At 49.8% G+C, this 19,573-nt stretch overlaps 1 protein-coding gene and 1 long non-coding RNA gene across 8 annotated transcripts in view; one reads left to right on the top strand and one right to left on the bottom strand.

Annotated features, from left to right (window-relative positions):
• LOC123381919 overlaps positions 1 to 19,573 on the top strand; it is a 37,944-nt gene that overhangs the window by 1,449 nt on the left and 16,922 nt on the right. For 2 of the 3 annotated variants that reach the window (XR_006589494.1, XR_006589495.1), the window contains exon 2: positions 15,174 to 15,358. This is a non-coding gene — a long non-coding RNA (uncharacterized LOC123381919). Of the gene's footprint in view, positions 1 to 13,234; positions 13,448 to 15,173; positions 15,359 to 19,573 lie in introns of those variants that run through there. The other variant, XR_006589496.1, reaches the window with a different exon arrangement.
• The window catches only part of LOC101085442 (long-chain-fatty-acid--CoA ligase ACSBG2), a 47,378-nt gene continuing 37,975 nt past the window's right edge, over positions 10,171 to 19,573 (bottom strand). For 3 of the 5 annotated variants that reach the window (XM_045044533.1, XM_019816243.3, XM_045044531.1), the window contains exons 9-15: positions 17,396 to 17,577; positions 17,003 to 17,242; positions 14,676 to 14,896; positions 12,282 to 12,421; positions 11,885 to 12,131; positions 10,495 to 10,603; positions 10,171 to 10,325 (exon numbers count right to left, since the gene is read on the bottom strand). In XM_045044533.1, coding sequence (XP_044900468.1) covers positions 10,530 to 10,603; positions 11,885 to 12,131; positions 12,282 to 12,421; positions 14,676 to 14,896; positions 17,003 to 17,242; positions 17,396 to 17,577 — 1,104 coding nt within the window. In that variant the 3' untranslated portion in view covers positions 10,171 to 10,325; positions 10,495 to 10,529. Of the gene's footprint in view, positions 10,326 to 10,494; positions 10,604 to 11,884; positions 12,132 to 12,281; positions 12,422 to 13,016; positions 13,238 to 14,675; positions 14,897 to 17,002; positions 17,243 to 17,395; positions 17,578 to 19,573 lie in introns of those variants that run through there. The other 2 variants (XM_006928293.4, XM_045044542.1) reach the window with 2 other exon arrangements.

Below are 19,573 nucleotides of genomic sequence, written 5' to 3'. Positions count from 1 at the left end.
GTCTTGGGTTTCAGTCTGGCGGCTGGAGGGACTTTATAGTCTCTGCCCGGCTTTGTTACAGCTTTGAGTGAACGTGTTCACGAGGGAACCTGACAGGGAGTAGTGAGACAGAGGAGCAGCCTGGAAGGCACTGGCAGCACGGAGGCTAAGGAAGCCGACTGTTTCAGAGAGCTAGGCAAGGTCGGCAGAAGGTCGACAAGGACTTTGATTCGCTGTGCCTGGCTGTTCATGAATTCATGTGTCCACCCAGCACCTTCTGGACATGGACTAGTCTCCCAGATGTGTAGGCAGCTGCATTTGCACAGATTGTTGGACCCTGTTGAGGCCGATTCGCACACAGACCATTTAGAGGCCTCTTTGGCTCCTCAACAATTTAAGCATCACATTATCGTGTGACCCCACAATCCCATTTCCGGGGATATACCCAAGAGAATTGGAAGCAGGGACTCGAAGAGGGTTTGCACACTCCCGTTCAAAGCAGCATGATTCACGGTAGTTCAGAGAAACCCACCGTCCACTGGTGGATGAAGGATAAATGGTGGTCCATCCGCGCAATGGAATATTACTCAGCCTTAGAAAAGGGAGGACGTTTCTGGCACCTGCTACAACGTGGATGAACCTTGAAGACATTATGCTCAGTGAGATAAGCGAGACACAAAAGGACAAATACTGTAGGATTCTAGTCCTGTGAGGTACTTAAAGTCAGATTCATAGAGACAGAAAGGTTGCTGGGGGTGGCTGCTGAAGTTCCAAATCTTGGTTGATTTGGAGGTGAGTCACGTGAGGGGGAGAGCCAAGGAGGTTTCTGGCTGAAGCCACATGGTTCTGGGGCCAGCAGTGGGAGCCCCCGCTTCCTGCTTTGGCCAGCAGTCTCCCGAGTCAGCAGCTTCTTGGGCACGAACAGTGTTCCTGATCACAGCGGGGGCAGTGTGATTCCACCGTCGGCTGCTGTAGAGGTGATGGGGCCTTCTCGACGGGGGGCCTAGGGGTCGTTCCTGCACATCCTCCTCCAGCCTTATGAGCGATTCCCACCCCCCAGCTTTTTTGAGCTGTAATTTACAAACCATAAAATCCACCCATAAATCCACCCAGTGCAACGATTTTTAATAAAGCCATGCGATTGTGAAGCCATCACCATATTCTAATTTTTGGCCGCTTCCATCACCCTGAAAAGACCTCATCCCAGCCTCGGGCAACTGCTGATCTGCTCTCTGTCTCCATAGCTTTGCCTTTATTAGAAATGTCCTATAAGCAGAGTAATGCATCGTGTGGTCTCTTGCGTCCGGCCTTTTCCACGTAGCGTAAGTTCATCTGCTCGTGTTGGTTGTTCGAGCATTTTTATGGTTGAGTGGCATTCCATTATTTGGATGTACTATGTTTTGTGTAGTGACTCATTGGTTGACGGACATTCGGATTTTCTCCCAGCGTTTGGTGCTTATGCATAATGCCGCTATGAACATTGGTATACAAATTTTTGCGTCATCTCTCCTTGGCATCGTATATACGTGGGAGCTGAATTGCTGGGTCACATAGTAACTCTTTGTTTAACGTTGGAGGAAACTTCTAAACTTGCTTTCCAAAGTTGCGGTGCCATTTTGCATGCCCACCAGCAGAAACGGGTTCAGGTTTCTGCACATGGTTGCCAACACTTGGCATTGGGTGGGTGGGCGTAAAGTGCTGTGACGTTGTACTTCCCACTTGCACGTCCTTGATGAGTAATGACATTGGGCATCTTTTCACATGTTAAGTGGCCACTTGTCTGTCTTTACAGAAATGTTCCATCAAATCCGTAAATTGAGTCATTTGCTTTTTTATTGTTGAGTTGTAAGTGTTCTTTACATATTCTGGCGACAAGTCCTTAAACCGATACATGATTCTTTTTTTTTAATTTTTTTTTTTTTGAGAGAGAGAGCAGGGGAGGGGCAGAAAGAGAGAGAGGGAGAGAGAATCCTAAGCAGGCTTCGTGCCCAATGTGGAGCCTGACATGGGGCTTGATCTCATGAGTGTGAGATCATGACCTGAGCCGAAATCAAGAGTCGGACACTTAACTGACAGAGCCACCCAGACACCCCTAGCAGATACATGATTCTTAAATACATTTGTCTTTTTACCTGCAGAGTTGACGTTTATTTGCCAGTATCTTTTGAAGGACAAGAGTGTTTGATTTCGGTGAGGTCCATTTTTTGTCATTTCTTTTAATTTGTGGTTTGTGCTTTGGTGTCATATCTAAGAAATCATATCTCAGAAACCTAATCCAAGGGCACATTTATCCCCCCTAATGTTTTGTAGTTTTGGCTTTTCCATTTAGGTTTTCCATTTAGGTGCGCGATACATTTTGGATTTCGTTTTTGTGTGTAGTGTGAGGTGATGGTCTAAGTTCTCCGAAGTGTTTTGTTTGTTTTTGGCGTATTCCATCATTATTTGTTGAAAAGACTGCCCTTTTCCCATTGAGTCACCTTGGCACCTTTATTAAGGATTAGTTGACCATAAGTGTGAGCTTGCATTTCAGGACTGTCTTATTGATGTCATAGCACAGTTTCGGTCAGTAGCTTTGTGGTAAGCTGTTAAGACAAAAGTCCTGTATCTTTGTTCTTTTATGAAAGGCAAGGATCCGGTGGATGGAGGGACAGGACAAGGAAGTCATCATGAGGGACATAAGGATTACACGGACTCTGAGCCTGCAGGCTATTTGTGACAGCATGGGAGGGCTTGAGAGAATGACGGGCTCTGAGTTCAAATTCGTATCTCAAAGCAGTTTTCAGAGAATCGGTGCTGTGGATGCTTGTGGTGATTTCTTACCTCTTCTAGCTTCAGGGTGCTGAATGATAGCGTGGCATGAATTCTCACCAGATCTTTGTGTGAAAGTCAGGGCATTTGCTGAGTTAGAGGGAGCCTGAGAATGGAAATATTTGGAACGGTGTCATTTGGGAAGAAGAGTGTATGATTTTGAGTGCCCGCCCTGAACTTTAGAATCCCACTCAGGCTCCCTTGCCAGGAAGGAAGAAACAAAAGGCAGCCCCTCCCCGCCATCTAGAGGGGCAGTAACCTTGCAGTAGAAGCCAGTTTTCACGCTAGCTCCCTCCTTGCGTCCACACCGAAAAGGGAGTGAAGTCTCAAAATTACTTCAGGAGGCCACTTCACTTACAGTGCCAAGCCTTGGGATGAAAAATCGCAAACGACCTATAAGATTTGGGTAATGTAGAAACGGGCAGGCAATCTGGGTCCTACATGTGGGGTCGGATTCCGAGGGTGCTACACCGGGAAAGGAGAAATGAGTTTATCCAGATAGGTGTGCGGACTAGAGGTGTTAGCTTTATTAGACTGGCTCGAGCAGCTGGGGGTTGTTCTGGTTGTGAGTGGGGTTGGTGAACTGAAAGCTGAACTCAGTGCCGGCCTTAGTGACTACAGTTGAGATGCCAGAAGGAGACAGAGCACAGGCGGGGGAGGGGCAGAGAGAGAGGGAGACACAGAATCCGAAGCAGGCGCCAGGCTCCGAGCCGTCAGCCCAGAGCCCGACGCGGGGCTCGAACCCACGAACCGTGAGATCACGACCTGAGCCGAAGTCGGACGCTTAACCGACCGAGCCACCCAGGCGGGCCCTAGCATATTTTTTTTAAGTGGGAGAAAAATCAAGTTCATGTCTTTTAACATGCCCTTTAAATAACTTATTTTGAGGCCATAGTAAGTTACGGGAAAGTTTCCAAAACACTCCGCAAAGAACTCTCCATCCTCTGTGCAGATGCATTTCCTCCGTCACCCACTGCCCGCCCCCCGCCCCCAGCAGATTGTCCGTTAGTCTTTTTCCGAGTAACCTGCAGGTGTTTCGCACAACTATTCCGAGTGTGTATCTTCTCCAGACAAGGACGCTGTCCCACACAAGCAGCACACGAGCCTCCACATCGGCACATCGCCATCTCTGCCTGACCATCCATTCCTCGCATCCTGTTTTTATTTTCTTAAGTGATCCGGTACGGCCCCCCTTTCTGGTCCAGGGTCATGTGCCCTTAGCTGTCATGTCTCCTTAGACTCCCTCAGTCTCCTTCACCCCCTCTCTTGTCTCTCATCCCTGGCCCGGCTTGAAGAACACGGGCCTTACCTTCTATAGAGTGAGCCCCATCTCGGGTTCGCCTGCTGCTTCCTCTTGACCAGACTGGGGCCATGCCTCTGGCACCTAAAGGAGCCACAGAGGGGCCCCATGTAAGTGGCCTGCGTGGTTCACTTCCTCACAGCAGTTTGGGACCTGCAGCTCAAAAGCCCTCTGGAGCCAAACCCCAATTTTTTTCTTTAACTTGGAACAGACGATTTTCTAGGTCCCAAGGGTACGTTAAATTATATTGATCATTATACACCATCAGAAGGGAAAGACGGTAGCAAACTCAAGTTTCCTACACAGCCAGTTGTTTAAAATACACCTTGGGGGCGCCTGGGAGGCTCAGTTGGTGAAGCATCTGACTCTTGGTATCAGCTCAGGTCATGATCTCACGGTTGGTGAGTTTGCGCCCCGTGTCGGGCTCTGCTCTGACTGCGTAGAGCCTGCTTGGGATTCTCTCTCTCTCCCTCTCTGTCTCTGCCCCTCCCCTGCTCATTCTCATTCTCTCTCTCTCTCTCTCTCTCTCTCTCTCTCTCTCTCTCTCAAAATAAATAAACATAAAAAAAATAAAAATATACCTTAAATAAGCATATTTTTAGCCATTTAGAGCCTGCTTGCTTTGTATATCCCTTGAAACTTTATGCAACATGTGCCGTATAAAAGATAAACTCCAGAGCTATAAGAGACCCCAGGCCACTGTGCCCTTTGGAGCCGTCGGACCCCAAAACTCCCTGCCCAGCTGCTGAGCAATATCACCCAGACAGATAAGCCCTCTTTCTCCTGGGGTGTGAGGGTGGCCCCTTGCCCTCCTCCGGTCCTGGGCGGTTCTCGCCTCTGGAAACTCTCATGCTGTGAGGGACTTTCCCTGCACTGGAACCAAAGTGTTGCCCACATAAAGCTATTGTGACCTTGTGGTCATGCTCAGACCCAGTGCCTCCAACTCGCAACCGCTTTCTTGGAAGGAATGGGACAGAAAGCACGCTATGTTCCTTTTTGCGCGGTCATCAGGAGGTGACATAAACCTTGACCACCTGGTCAAGTTGGTGTCTGTCAGGCTCCCCCACCTTAAATTTATCTTTCCTCCTTCTGTAATTGATCGGAATTTTGTGGGGAGGTATTATGAGATTATACCATCTTCCCCATCGTCAAACCTCCAGCCACTGACCTTGGTACCCGGTGATGACCCCTGTTTGTCCATCCACCTGCATACTGACTGCCAGACGGAGATTTTCCAATCCCACTATTCCTTCTGTGTTATTGGGGACTTTGTGTTACAATAGTTATAACCAGTTATTCTGTGGGGTATCCTCTGTTACTGTCATTATTTGTTTTGATACTCAAATTGCCCCTGACGTGGCCAGCAGAAAGTCCTTCAGCCTGGTTCCTCTGGCCCTCAGCCAAGCCCCACCTTTTGTGTTTTGTTTCATTTTGTTTTAGCACTTTACTTTCTGACACAAGAAGTTCCAGGCTCTTTCTTGGCCCTGGAGTCAGACATTTCCCCAAACATCCCTGGTTCCTTTTAGCAGTAGATGGGATTTAGAAGCCAATATCTGGGCATTCAGTGTGCTAACTGCTGCTGGGCCCTTGGAGCAGACAGAGATAGAAAACACGTCTGTATGTATGTATGTGCATGTATGTACACAAAACTACGTGTGTACTTAAAGACCTAGTAGATATATATAACACACGTCTACAGTTCTGTATCCGTGTGTATGTATTATAAAACTATGAGTTTGTACATAACCTCCAATTCAAATATAATACCTCCTCATTCTAGCCTTTTCCTTAGTTTCTTCTCTGGCAACGAGAAACTTGGCTTCCACTTTTTAAAAATCTATTTACTTATTTGTTCAGTGTATCCAGCCTCCTGACCACACTGTTCCTCTCCTCAGCCTGCCATGTCTGTGTTCCCCTCGGTTCCACACCCTTGGCCTCTAAGCCTGCCCCCTGCCCCCTCCTCACATTCTCAACCACCGTGCTAACTGTCCCCTGCCCAGAAGAGAAAATGTCTCTCTTACGTATTTTTATGTGTAAGTATGAATTCTCCCATCTCTATAACACACACATATCTTTTTTCTATAGTGACATATATATTTATATGTAGTCGATTCTTGTTATTTGTGGTAGTTATGTTTATACAGGTGCTGTGAATACTGGATTAGCAAATATCGAACCATTGCTCTTAGGAGAAATACAGAGTCAGGTTCCTGGCAGCCTCTGTCACAACATTTTTATGAACTGATCGCTACCTGACCTTGTTTATTTGTGTTTTCTGTTCAGGGACACCTTAGTTAATACACATTATTGATCCATTTGCATTGAACTCATGGCCAACAGCGCTAGAATTCATGTGTGAATGAAGTTTATCCGACACCTGTATTTTCTCTCCCTGGGCTCATCATAGCCTTCTTGCACTCAGGAACACTAGACAGAGTTCCAGCACTAGACTTGGGGGCCACTTTCAACAGTGAAATCACCCAACAAACATGCAAAAACACGGTGCTAAACAGACCCCCAGAAGGACGTGCATTTACATTGTGAGCTCAAGCGAGAAGCCAAGGCAGTGCTGTGTTTGACCTCAGCTGAGAATGTGAATGTTGGGCACTTCAGACTTTGCACTGCTCTGCGCATGTCCACAGATGACCACAAAAGTACAGGGAGCATTGACTTGGGGGTTACAGGTAAGTTTTAGTGAGTGCCAAACTTGCAAATACAGAGTCTTCAAAAGAGGAAGATTGACTACACTTACATATTAAAAAAACAGACCTACCAGATGGGTAAGGAAGCCCACCAAAAATGACTTTACCTTTATATGCATTATTATCATTATTATTGCAAGGAGAATGTCTTCATACATTTCTGATCTATTTATACTTATATATATAGATATATAGATATATATATTTAATGTTTATTCATTTTTGAGAGACAGAGCATGAGCGGGGAAGGGGCAGAGAGAGAGGGAGACGCAGAATCCAAAGCAGGTTCCAGGCTCCGAGTTGTCAGCACAGAGCCCGACATGGGGCTCGAACTCACGAACCACGAGATTATGACCGAGCCCAAGTTAGACGCTTAACCAACTGAGCCACCCAGCCGCCCCTTTACTTTTATATTTTGAAAAGAAAAGGGGCCCTGGGACACGTGTGGGTATCTAGAACCTTAAAAGACTGGAAATTTTCTTCCTCCTGTGCTAATAGGCTGTCCTCCTTTGGCCTGGGAGGTGCCTCCCCCACTGGTCTTTCAGGGACCAACACTGTGGATTTATTGTGTCAGCTTTGATCTGCCTGTATATGGACTTGTGGATGAGAGAAGAATGAACTTTTTTTTTTAAAGTTTTTATTTATGGATTTTGAGAGAAAGTGTGTACGTGAGAGGGGCAGAGAGAGAGGGAGAAAGAGGATACCAAGCAGACCCCACGCCATCAGCGCAGAGCCCGATGCGGGGCTCGAACTCATGAACCGTGAGCTCATGACCAGAGCTGAAACCGAGTCAGAGGCTTAACTGACTGAGCCTCCCAGGTGCCCCTGAACTTCTCTCTTCTTTAAGTTTCTGTTATTTTGGACCTTAGGATAACAGCGAGACTCATCCCCAGAGATGGCATTCATCAAGAATCAGCTGTTAACCGAGACTTGTGGGTGCTTCGATGGTAACAGTCTACCTGTATTCGAGGGCTTTCGGGTATCAGATGCTGCACTCCGTTTGCGTTCTCTGTGTACCTTCACCTGTGATGGTGTGAGTCTTCCACAGCCACCCTGTGAGTGGCGGGGGGGGGGGGTGGGGGGAGGATTACAGAGCCCCACCCCCTCCAGACTCAGAAGGTTGAACTCACATAGCTAGTCAGAATTTGAACTCAGAACTGATTTCAGAGTCTGAACTTCTCAACAAAGGACAAAATGTTTGAATCTGGCCCCAAATCGGGACGTGGGTTGCTGAAGTGCTTTATTATCAGAACTTATTGGAAGAGTTTCCAGGTTGCTTCTAGGAAGATGAGTTGGCTTGGGGACCCACTTCCTCAGACGTGCGAAGGCTTTCCTCCCATCCGAGTACTAACCAGGCCTGACCCTGCGCAGCTTCTGAGATCAGATGCAATCAAGCGTGTTCAGGGTGGTATGGCCATAGACTTGTGAAGGTTTTTCTTTCTGATGCCTCAGCCCTCTGGGGAGAAAAAACTCGAATCTCGAATTGGAACCCACAAGATGAGAAGTTCTTTTTGTTTTTTATTTTTTTAAATGTTTATTTATTTTGGGGAGACAGAGAGACAGAGTGGGGGAGGGGAAGAGAGAGAGGGAGACACAGGATCCGAAGCAGGCTCCAGGCTCCGAGCTGTCAGCACAGAGCCTGACGTGGGGCTCAAACCCATGAAGCACAGGATCACAACCTGGGCTGACATCGAACACTCAACCAACTGCCCCAAGAGGTTCTTTATAGGCTTCCCCATAAGTTTCCCTGGGATCATGCCTTGAAGGTTCACAGGAATTCAGAGATCTATGATGATCCAATATATTCCTTCAAAAGGCATGGCAGGTCCCTGAGGAGGCACCTCTTCAACAGACTGACCCATGGGGAATATGGGCTTCTTAAAAACAGGAGAAAAAGCCCCTACCCAGAGGGATCTTCCTGTTGGAAGCTGGAGGGAGAGGAAGGATAAGTTATTACCTGGAGAGACTTGAAATCTGTGTGCTCATTCTCTGAGATCCCACAGTTACCATAGGATGAAAATATTCCTGAATGAATGTATTAGTTTATAAGTTAGAAAAACAATTGAATCCCTCTCCAGTGAACTTTAGAGCAGTGCTGTCCATGAGAAATATCATGTAAGCCACCTATGTAATTAAAAATCTTCAGAGCACCCTGGTGGCTCAGTCGGTTAAGCATCCGACTTCAGCTCAGGTCATGATCTCATGCTTTGTGAGTTCGAGCCCCACGTCGGGCTCTAGTGCTGACAAGCTCAGAGCCTGGAGCCTGCTTTGGATTCTGTGTGTCTCTCTCTCTCTCTCTGCCCCTCCCCCACTCATGCTCTGTGTCTTAAAAATAAACATTAAAAAATTAAAAAAAAATTTTTTTTCTGGTAGCCATATGTAAAAATGTAATAGGTGAAATTAACTGAAGTAATATATTTTTGTCACCCAGTATGTCTAAAATAGTATCGTTTCAACATGTAGTCAATATTTTAAAATATTAATGAGGTATTTTGTATTCTCTTTTTCATACCCAGCTGTCAAATCCAGTCTATGTTTGGACTTGCGGCACATCTCAGTTTGAATGGCTGCCATCTTGGTCAGCACAGGTGTAAAGGGTCCATCTCCCACCCCCATGTCAGTGTCAGGTGGTCTTTTGCCCAACTGCAAAGTGCAATTGGAAGTCTTGCAAAAGATGTGGAATGATACACATGATTTGTTTAACTGCTGGGCTCCCCCACGAGACTTTGGCAGATGAAGGTGTGGAAGAGTGAGGCCAGTCAACAATGAAGAAAAGGTGTGATGGGCCGAATTATGCCTGCCTCCCCCCATCCCCCGCCCCGTCCTGATTCATCTGTGGAAGCCCTAACCCCCAGGACCTCAGAATGTGACTATATTTGAGGATAGAGTCTTTACAGAGGTGATCGAGCTAAAATGAGGTCATTAGGGTGGGCCCCGATCCAGGATGACCAGTGTCCTTGTGAAAAAGGGAAATGTGGACACAGAGACGAGATGAGCCTCAGAACAAGCCAACCCAGCCGGTACCCTGCAGGGTTCTTGGTTGCAGAAGCCCCGGCAGGCTGCTACAGGTGAGCTGGCTGGGGGCATCAGCAGGCGATGATTTGCACATGAAAAGTTTACCAGTGGCTTTTAGGACAACTGAGAATTTGTTGTGCCAACGCCCTTGTATCTAGCTGGGTTCCCACAAACCTATCAGGGACCCTTGGTGTTATGGGAGCTCCTGTGGATGAGACTTGGGGAGAGGACAGGGGTTGGTAGGTGGGAGTTTTTCAAGACCCCATCCCTTACCATCTGCGATGGGCCAGCATGCATCATTCCTTGGACTCCTGGCAAGTAGCACTCTCCCCCCACGAACGTTCCTAACAAAAGGCCTCCTCCACATGAGCTACGAAAGATTTGAGCATTTTAACAGCAAAACCTGGTCCTGGATGGGAAGATTGCTCCTCTCCTTCTCTGAGACGAGTAGAAAAGGCAGGAGGAACAGCTAACAGCCTTGGCAGCCAGCCAAGAAGGAGTGTGCACGGCTCGCCATGACCCTGGTAGAGAAAGCATGAGTTGAGGCCAGAGCCGTGCGTGTGTGTGCGTGTGGCCTCTGCAGCCCCGCCCACAGCCCCGCCCACAGCCCCGCCCACAGCCCCGCCTGCCACACAGGGGAGACCACCTCCGTTGGCCCAGCCCAGCCCAGCCCAGCCAAGCCAGTCTCACCGTTGGGACAGCCGAGAGCTGCTCCGCCAGAGAGGTCAGTAGTAGAAGCTTTCAATTAGCCTTTTGTATTTCTGGGCCACAAAATGTCTCCTAACCTTTGTCGTCGGACCTATCGAGAAAGGAGAAACCAGTTCCAATGTGGGGATGAAATAAAAGGCCACATGTCCTGGGGCCGGGGGGGTGGGGGGGTGGACAGCAGGGTTCCCGTGTTGGGGGCTGGCTCTCCCATTGACTTCCTGGGTGTGTTCCCTCCACCTTCAGTGCGGGGAGTGATGAACTCTCCCTCGCCTTGGGCTGCAGTGAGGACTCTATGGGCTGGCAGGTGCACAGCACGCTGAGCTCTGTGCCTAATGTGGACTGCGAACCCAGCAAAGGGGGTGCACTGCCCCCTCATCTTCCAGGTGAGGAAACCGTCTCAGGGCCAGTAGCTCTGAGGTGGCCCAGCATGTGCCCGGCAGGGGCAAGGCATGAATTCGGGAGTGGTCTGATCCACGGCCCAGGCTGCTCGTAGGCTCTGGGTCACTGTGGGGTTCAGGCTTCCCCAGCCGTGTCCTGAGCAGCCCCATGAGGGCTGCATTTTCAACTCGTAGTTGAAAGGACCAAGACTTGGAGGGACAAGTGCCCCCTTGAGGGACAGGATTTGAACCCAAGTTGTTGGAGGCTGTGTGTTTGCCGTCACTCTAACTCTTTGCTGTCCATGCCATCAGACTACAGCTGAGTGCTGAGAGCAAGCCCCAGAAAAGACATTGGTAGGAGGCAAGACCTCCGCCCATCCTGGAGGGGGCGGGGTGCAGGGGGCAGACAGACCAAAATCAGCCAATACATGGGGTAACTACAGATGATGATGTGTTCCAGGGACAAAATGGCGGCAGTGTAGGAGGCGTGCCCTATGAAGGGTGTCAGTGAGTCTCGTTAGCTAGGATGGCCAGAGGAGGCCTCTCTGAGGAAGTGTGCGGTAAGGTGAGACCTGTAGGTGAGACCTGGACAATGAGAAGGAGCCAAAGAATTGAGGGGGAAGGGCATTCTAGGCAGTGGGCACAGCAGGTGCAAAGGCCCTGAGGCAAAATTTGCCTGGGGAGTTGTGGGAACAGCAGGGAGGCCTGCGCAGTTGGGGTAGGGTAAGTGAAAAGGGAGAGGTCAATAGGAGAAGGGTCATGCAGTGTCATAATGAGTTTGGCTTTTATTCCTAGAGTGAGAGACATGCTGCCCTGGGTAGAAGGGACCTTGTGTGTGTGTGTGGGGGGGGGAGGATCTGGGACACCAGTGAGCTGGAGGTGGACCCCCTGACCCCCAGAAAAGGACACATCTCCTTAGAGCCCGTGTAGTCCTGGACACTAGCCAGGGACCAGCCTCCAAATGCCAAAGACCACCTGCTCTCCAGACTGCTCACCCAGCTCTCCACTGGGGACAGAAAAGTCTTTTTCCAGGATGGCCCACTTCTGGATCCTCTGCGCATTGGAGATGGCTTCCTCATTCACGGCATCTATGCCCTCCTGGATGGCCTTGTAGACCAGGGGGTCCTGCAGCTCCAAAATCTCAGAGACGGTGGACACGTGGCTTCCCAGTTTCCGGCAGAAGTTGATGGCCTCCGAGCTTAGCTCGTCCAGTGGCTCTCCAGTTATCCCGTCCATCTTACACTGCCCCAGGAGACCCTCGTCACCACACCCAGTGACCGCACACGCTTCCTGGCCACCCCTGCGGACCAGGAAGCGGGTCTTGGACCCACAGGGGCGCACCCTCCGGACCCTGGGGCAGAGCCCCCCCCCAGGACAGCAAACCCACGTTACCTTCAGTGTCAGCAGGATGCTTAGAAAGTTTGCCTTCTCTCCCACTAACATGGCATGACTGATTATGGGAATCTTCTCTTTAACCATGTTCTCAATGGGAATAGGGGCCACGTTCTCACCGCCGGCTGTGATGAGGATTTCTGGAACAAAGCATGGCTCGGTGAGGTTTCAACAGAGACAGTACAAAAGCCCCGCTCCCTCGAGGATCAGAGGGGACGGATGCTGGCACAGATGACCACCCTCTTAGAAAACCCCAGAAGCAGAGGAGGACCTCTGCCCAGGGCCGGGACTCCCACCATGCCCTTCTCTAGCCCACAGACCCAGCGTCACTCTGCTCCTGTTCCGTCGCCTCCTTGAAATTCCCAGCAAATGTCCGAGTCCTGTGCACAGGACACTTGGACAGCGCCGTATTAATCCATCGCCAGTTTCTTGGTCCTCTGTACCCTGATCCAAGCCCTCCAATGTGTCTTGCTTGGAAGACAGCGACATGCTTCTGGCTGTGCCGCGTGTCTCTGTCTCCTGATTTTTCTACCACTTGGCAACCCCCAAAAACCTAAGTCCTTAGGTGGCATCCCTAACTTGGGCAGACCTTAAGAGAACTGCGTCACTTTTCCTCCCAGCCACTCACATTCTCCAGGAGCTCCTCCTCCCGCCCCGGCTGTGTTCCCCACTTGCTCTTTCGTCCAAGGATGCCGGCTGCCTCCTGCCCCACCCACCCAAGATCGGTCTTATCTTTCAGCTGTCCGTACCGAGGTTGTTGCGGCAGTAGTAATAATATTGTGTGACGGACACCTGTGCTGGTGTTTGCCCGTGACTCGTCTTCCGGGTAACCAGCCCTGCTGTTTCCGTAGGGGACTCTTCTCCATCGTGCACGCTTGTGGTTTGGGCCAGGACTGCTAGGATGAGCACGTGGCCAGGTCTGACCAGTCGGTGTATTCCATTCTCTACAGCGATTCCTTTCGAAATGGGATCCAGTGAGAGTCAGGCCTAAGACTTTTGCTGTCCCTTAGGGTTAGGGTGAGCCTTGACTGTTGGCGGCCATCTTGTCACCAAATGGGAAGAGCCTCTTCCAGAAGGACCCCAACACCAAAGACAGCTCAGTAAGGGAAGGATAATGCCAATTCCTTGTGATGTTGTTTCGGCACCTGGATCCAGCCAGGCCTGAAGTGAGACCTTTTTGGACTTTTCCATTTTTGTGCCAGTAGTTTCTCTTTGTCACTCAAACGTATATAAGAAGGGTTTTCTGTTGCTTATCATGGAAATGATGCTAACATAGCCCGCGTATTGAATAGTTAACTGCCTGTGTCAGGCTCACTGTCAAATGCTCTCTCAACATCAGAGGTTGGCAAACTATAGACTGTCAGTCCAGTCCAACCTTCCATGTTTTTGTCTGACCACGAGCTAAAAATGGTTTCTATTTATTTTTATTTTGTTTTATTTATTTTGTTTTATTTATTTTATTTTTATTTATTTTATTTAATTTATTTTATTTTATTTTTTAAATTTAATTTAATTTTTATTTTATTTTATATTTTATTTATTTTATTTTATTTATTTTATTTTATTTTTTTAATTTAATTTAATTTTTATTTTATTTTATATTTTATTTATTTTATTTTATTTATTTTATTTTATTTTATATTTTATTTTATTTTATGTTATATTTTATTTTATATATTATATTATATTTTATTTTATTTTATTTATTTATTTATTTTATTTATTTTTTGAGAGGGAGCATGCAGAAGCGCACACAAGTGGGGGAGAAGCACGGGGGAGGGTGGGTGGGAATTTTAAGCAGGCTCCGTGCTTAGCATGGAGCCTGATGCAGGGCTCAATCCCACGACCCTGGGGATCATGACCTGAAACCAAGAGTCAGATACTCGACCGACTGAGCCACCCAGGTGCCCCTGGTTTTTTATACTTTTAACCGGTTGGAAGGAAACTCAAAGCATAATATTTGTGACGCGTGAGGATTATATGACACGGCCACGTCTGTTTGTCTACATGTTGCCCATGGCTGCCTTTGTACCCCAGTGGCCGAGTTGAGCAGCTCTGACACAGCTCTCTGTCCCTCAGATCCAAAGACTATTTGCTCTCAGGCCCTTATCAGGGAAGAGCTGGCTTATCCCTGCTCTACAGCAGTTTCCGTTCATCCTCACTGAATTGTTACAATTATGTCGATCTCAGAGCTAGCATGGGTGTCTCCCCCGGGACCCTTCTTTCCAGGGCCAAATGCTGGGCGCCAGGGAAGAGCTGAAACCTGCAGAGGGGTTGTCACTGTACCTCTGTGGGGGCCCTTCCCCGGGTAAGGTGGGGGGCTGGGAGCCTTTGCTGGTGAGGGTTCAGGGTTGGCCTGCCTACAGGAAGCCCCTGTGGGGCCAGCCCCAGTACCTTTGATGCGGCCGGTGATGTAGAGGAAGCCCTGGTTGTCTGTGTAGCCCAGGTCCCCGGTGTGTAACCAGCCTTCGTCGTCGATGATCTCCATGGTCCTATCTTCCATATCCAGATAGCCCATGAAGACGTGCCGGCCCCAGATGCAGATCTCCCCTATGCTGTCCTTGTTCATCTGGTACAGCATGTTCTTACATCCATCCATGACTTTGCCACAGCTGCTGGGGGACGGGAGGGGGGAAATCAGGGCACAGAGAGACCGGGTCACCCACCCAGGTCAGCCCGGGTCTGCAGCCCAGGCTCCAAACGCCGCTCAGCTGACCCACGCGGGATCTGCTGTCTCACCCTCTCCGGGACCTGGTGGGCGTAGAGCGTTCCGAGGAGAAGAAATACAAGTGGATTTTAAATATATGCAAAGATTTTTTTTTTCAACCTCACTCATAACAAAAGGAATGTAAATGAAAAGTTGTGTTGAGATACTTTTTTTTTTTTTTTTAGCGCAATAATATTGTACGTATACAAAGCGCTTGCTTCAGCGTCGTTTGTGGTGATGAAAGATGGAGAAAAAGCCAGCAACAAAAGGCCCCGTTGAGTAAATGAGGGTACGTGCCCCCAGCGGGATACCACGCGACTGCTGAAGACGGGGCAGCTGTGTGCCCAGACAGGGGAACGTTCTCTACCGGGTAAGAATCTCTCACCTGCCAGATCCATTCATTGGGTTGCTGAGCGTGGTTGGTGAGTCAAGACTGGGTGTTTGTATGACAAACCCAGACAGTGAAGGACACCGGGTTATCTGGCTTCATTTGGTTCCCAAGCTCCAGAGAGCAACTAGCAGTTGAGAGAAGACGAGTTTTGGGTTCATTGTCACGTGGAAAATGCTTTGGTTTGGGATATAAGTAGATACGTCCCCATCACTGCTTATGCAGAGGTTAACTCAAAGGAAATGCTGTGGTGGTTTTGCTCTCAGGAGGGCGTTAGGGGCTGAATCGTGCCCGTCACTCCCCCTACAGGTTGCGGCACAAGCCCCCAGCATCTCACAACGTGACCGTGTTTGGAAGTAGGGTCACTGCCAGTGTAATTAGTTACATTAAGACGAGGTCCTACTGGAGTAGGGTGGCCCCCAGTCCAGCCGGCCTGGTGTCTTTCTAGAAAGGGGAGGTTTCTCCTTCAGACACCCGTGTGGGGGGAACCATGTGAAGATTAAGGCGGGGATCCGGGTGATGCGTCTGTAAGCCCTGGAACGCCAGAGGTGGCCAGCAAGCCCCAAGCCCCACCCCAGACGCCAGGGGAGGGCCTGGGGCAGATTCTCCATCACCCTCAGAATGAGCCAGCCTGCCCACACCTTGGCCTTGGACGTCTGTTCTCTGGAGTTGTAAGAAAACGTTTCCCTTGCTTGAGTCTGTGGGACTTAGTTATGGTGGCCGTGGCAAACTCACATCGCAGACTGGAGATTTGGGGTGGGCGGGAGGGAGCTTTTCACCGCGTCATTTTATGCCTTCTGAGTTTGGGGACGAGGGCCTGTATTCCTCATTTATTTAAAGATGGAGGCCGGGACTTGCACCTTTCCTCTGGTCCCTTCTCTTTAGGGAAGGGCTGCCCTTTGGTTTTGGAGAAACTGCAGTGGGCATGTGGGTTACACCAAAAAGAGGCCTCAGATGGGACTTCGGAGGGGGGATGGGGACGTTGAGGTGCAGAGCTCCCCCACAGGGTAAAAGCAAAAGGCAGGAGATGGTTTCGCCATATTAGGAAGATTGAGTTTACTTTCTGCCAAGTTCAGAGGCGGTTGGAACCTGGCCAAGCGTGAAAGGCAAGCTGGACTTGTGATATGACGGCAGCGAGGGGTCAGAGAGAGATGGTGGGAGCTCCTGTGACTGTGAGACCCAAAGAGAACTCGTCTTTGGTGTTCCTCCTGTTTCAGTGTCGTTGGGTCTACTCCTGCAGCCTGGGACCAGCTGAGCTTGGGAGGAAGCCATGGGGGCCCATGGACGTGTTTGGGGGGGGAGCATGGCAGGGATGAAGGGTCCTGAGGTCTCAGGAGGTGAACCTGAGGGGGGTGAGTGAGCCTGGGAGGGCTGTCTGCAGGCAGAACTCACAAATTACAGTGGGGGAGATCCCAGAACATTCTAAGAGTCCTTGTCTGTGGGCTCTCTGGCACATGGGGGCTTCCTTGGTCATGAGGATGTAGGGCTTGGAGGCTGGAGAACAGGGGCCATTCTGGACACTCAGGCCAGGGTTCATCTTAGCTCAGTGGCTTGCCTGCCCTCCCACCTTTAACCCCTGACCCCCATGTTGCTGGAGGGCTGGGGGTCTGCCCAGGAGGCCGGTACCTTTGAATCCTGTAGCTCTCCCGGCTGGATGCGGTGTGGGGCCCTGAGCTCTCACTCATACCGTACATCTGGCCTATGGGTATGTCCAGGCTTAGGAAGAACTCAGCGGTCTGTTGGTTGAGGGGTGCGGCTCCGCTGATAAAAGAGTGGCAGCGATCAAGGCCAAGGGCGCTCTTGACTTTGCTGAACACGAGGGCCTCTGACACACGGTAGCTTATGGGAGTATCATGTGTCCTGTGACTAAGAATGCCAAGGACAAAAAAAAAGAATGCCAAGAACGGGTCAACAGTCATGGACAACCAAATGGGAGTGGGTGGGGAGCCAGCTGGAGAAGGCTGAGCCCCTTCACCCCCTGCCCTCTCCCGGCCTGGCCGCATTGGACCCTGCACCTACCCCAACATCCCTTTTGTATTGATCTTGAAGCCAATAACTCTTCCCCATGAAAACACCTTCTTCCTCAGGCTTGAGAATTTGGCGCCAGTTTCCTTTATCCTCTCCTGCATCTTCTCCCAGATTCGGGGCACCCCCAGGAAGGCAGTAGGCTTTACCTCCTGCAGAGTATCGATCAAGGTGCCCTGCAAGAGACCGAGCTGATCTAGCGGCACCTGCACCTCGAGTGGAACCCACATGTCCATCTCTCCCCAGCCATCCAGCTCAGCCCAGGAGTACTTTCTCTTTGCTGATTGGCCCAGGGTGAGCTCCCCACCCAAGGGAGCCAACCCATTGGCTGGCTGGTAGCCAATCAGGTTTTGCACGCTCTCTAGGGATTTGGTGGAGCCCACAGACTGGTAAAAACAAACCAACCAACCCACACCTGACCCAAGCTTGGAGTAGAATTTTGCACAACTGTTAATAAGGATGTAAGATTCTTTCCCGATCAGATTTACGGGTTCAGTGCAATCCTGTCAAAATCCAGGCAGGTTTTTCCACACAGATAGATAAGCCAACCTTAAAAATTTACATGGAAATGCAGAGGACCAAGAACGACCAAAGCAGTTTGGGAAGAGAAGAACAGAATTGGAAGAAATACTGTTTGATTTTGCAATGTATTCTAAAACAGGGCAATTGCCCTGGTTTGCTCAGAACTGAAGGAGTTCATGGAACGTGGGACTTTCGGTCATAAAACTGGGGATGTCCCAGGCAAACCAGGGCAAGGTGGTCGTCCTGCCAGAAAGCCAGAAAACTCCGGTCAGTGCGGTTCTGGCATAAGGACGGACGTCCAGTTCGACGGGGCAGAGTACATTTACGAGCAGTCCGGTGGAAGAAAGGCTGTTCATATCCTGGAAAATAAAAGAGCCCAGCTTAGTGTCTTCTCATCAAACACAAAAGTGAACTCAACACGGAGCACAGACCTGAGTGTGAGAGCTAAGATGCAGAGGCTTTGTGGGACACACGACAGAAACCTGTGTGGCCCCGGGGCAGACAGGGGTCTCTTGCATAGGGCACTACAGTCATGAAAGAAAAGAGAAACGACCTCATCGGAGTTAAAAATGAGAAGACACGATACCGGCCGGAGGTCCTTGTAAACCAGCATTTGGTTACAACCCAACCATAAGAAGACACACAACCAAATTTTAAATTTCTTTTTAAGTTGTATTTACTTATTTTGAGAGGTAGAGCGAGCATGAGCAGGGGAGGGGCAGAGAGGGAGAGAGAGAATCCCAAGCAGGCTCAGTTAAGTCACTGCGGAGCCTGACATGGGGCTCGAACCCACGAACCATGAGATCGTGACCAGGCGCCCCAACCAAATTTTTAAATGAGCAAAAGAGGGGCGCCTGGGTGGCTCAGTCGGCGAAGCGTCCGACTCTTGGTTTTGGCTCAGATCACGATCTCACGGTTTGTGAGTTCAAGCCCCGTGTCGGGCTCTGCACTGACATTGTGGAGCCTGCTTGGAATTCTCTCTCTCTCTCTCTCTCTCTCTCTCTCTCTCTCTCTGCCCCCCCTCTCAAAAATGAATAAATAAAAAAAATTTAATGAGCAAAAGATTCGCACAGACTTGTTCTCCCAAAGAAGGTATACAGCCGGTACCAAGCACATGAGGCGGCACTCCCCCCACCCCCCCCACACACACCGTTAGTCATCAGGGAAATGCACACGCCGCCTTCCGGCCACTGAGACAGCCGCGGCAGGGACAGCGGTACCGTGGCCGCTCTGGGGGGAGTATGAAACGAGGCGGCCACTGTGGAAACAGTCTGGCAGTTTCGTAATACGTTAAGATACTTTATCACCCGTTGGGTTGGTGGTTTGGAAACTGTTGGCAGTATTCGGAGTTGATAAGGAGGCGGAGGGACAGGAACGTCTCGGATCTTGAAGCTGCGTGTGGGTACAATGAAGCAGTCAGCCAGGAAAGAAAGTGTTTGTCATCGAGTGGCTACAACATCTCCGACACGAGCACGGGGGGATGTGGGAGGGGGGCCAAGGAGATACCGAAAACAAAATGAGAACAACAGGAGAACGAATCTTCTAGAAGGAGTCACAAAGGCCGGAGGACTTAGCCTGCTCGATGCCTCTGGGCAGAGTCATGGTCCCCTGAAAATGTCGCACCCTAACCCCAGAACCTGTGAATATGTT

This window comes from Felis catus, chromosome A2 (assembly GCF_018350175.1).
Source record: "Felis catus isolate Fca126 chromosome A2, F.catus_Fca126_mat1.0, whole genome shotgun sequence".
Lineage (NCBI taxonomy): Eukaryota > Metazoa > Chordata > Mammalia > Carnivora > Felidae > Felis > Felis catus.
Note: the sequence above shows the minus strand (reverse complement) of the source record. Positions and strands in the feature narration are given on the sequence as shown.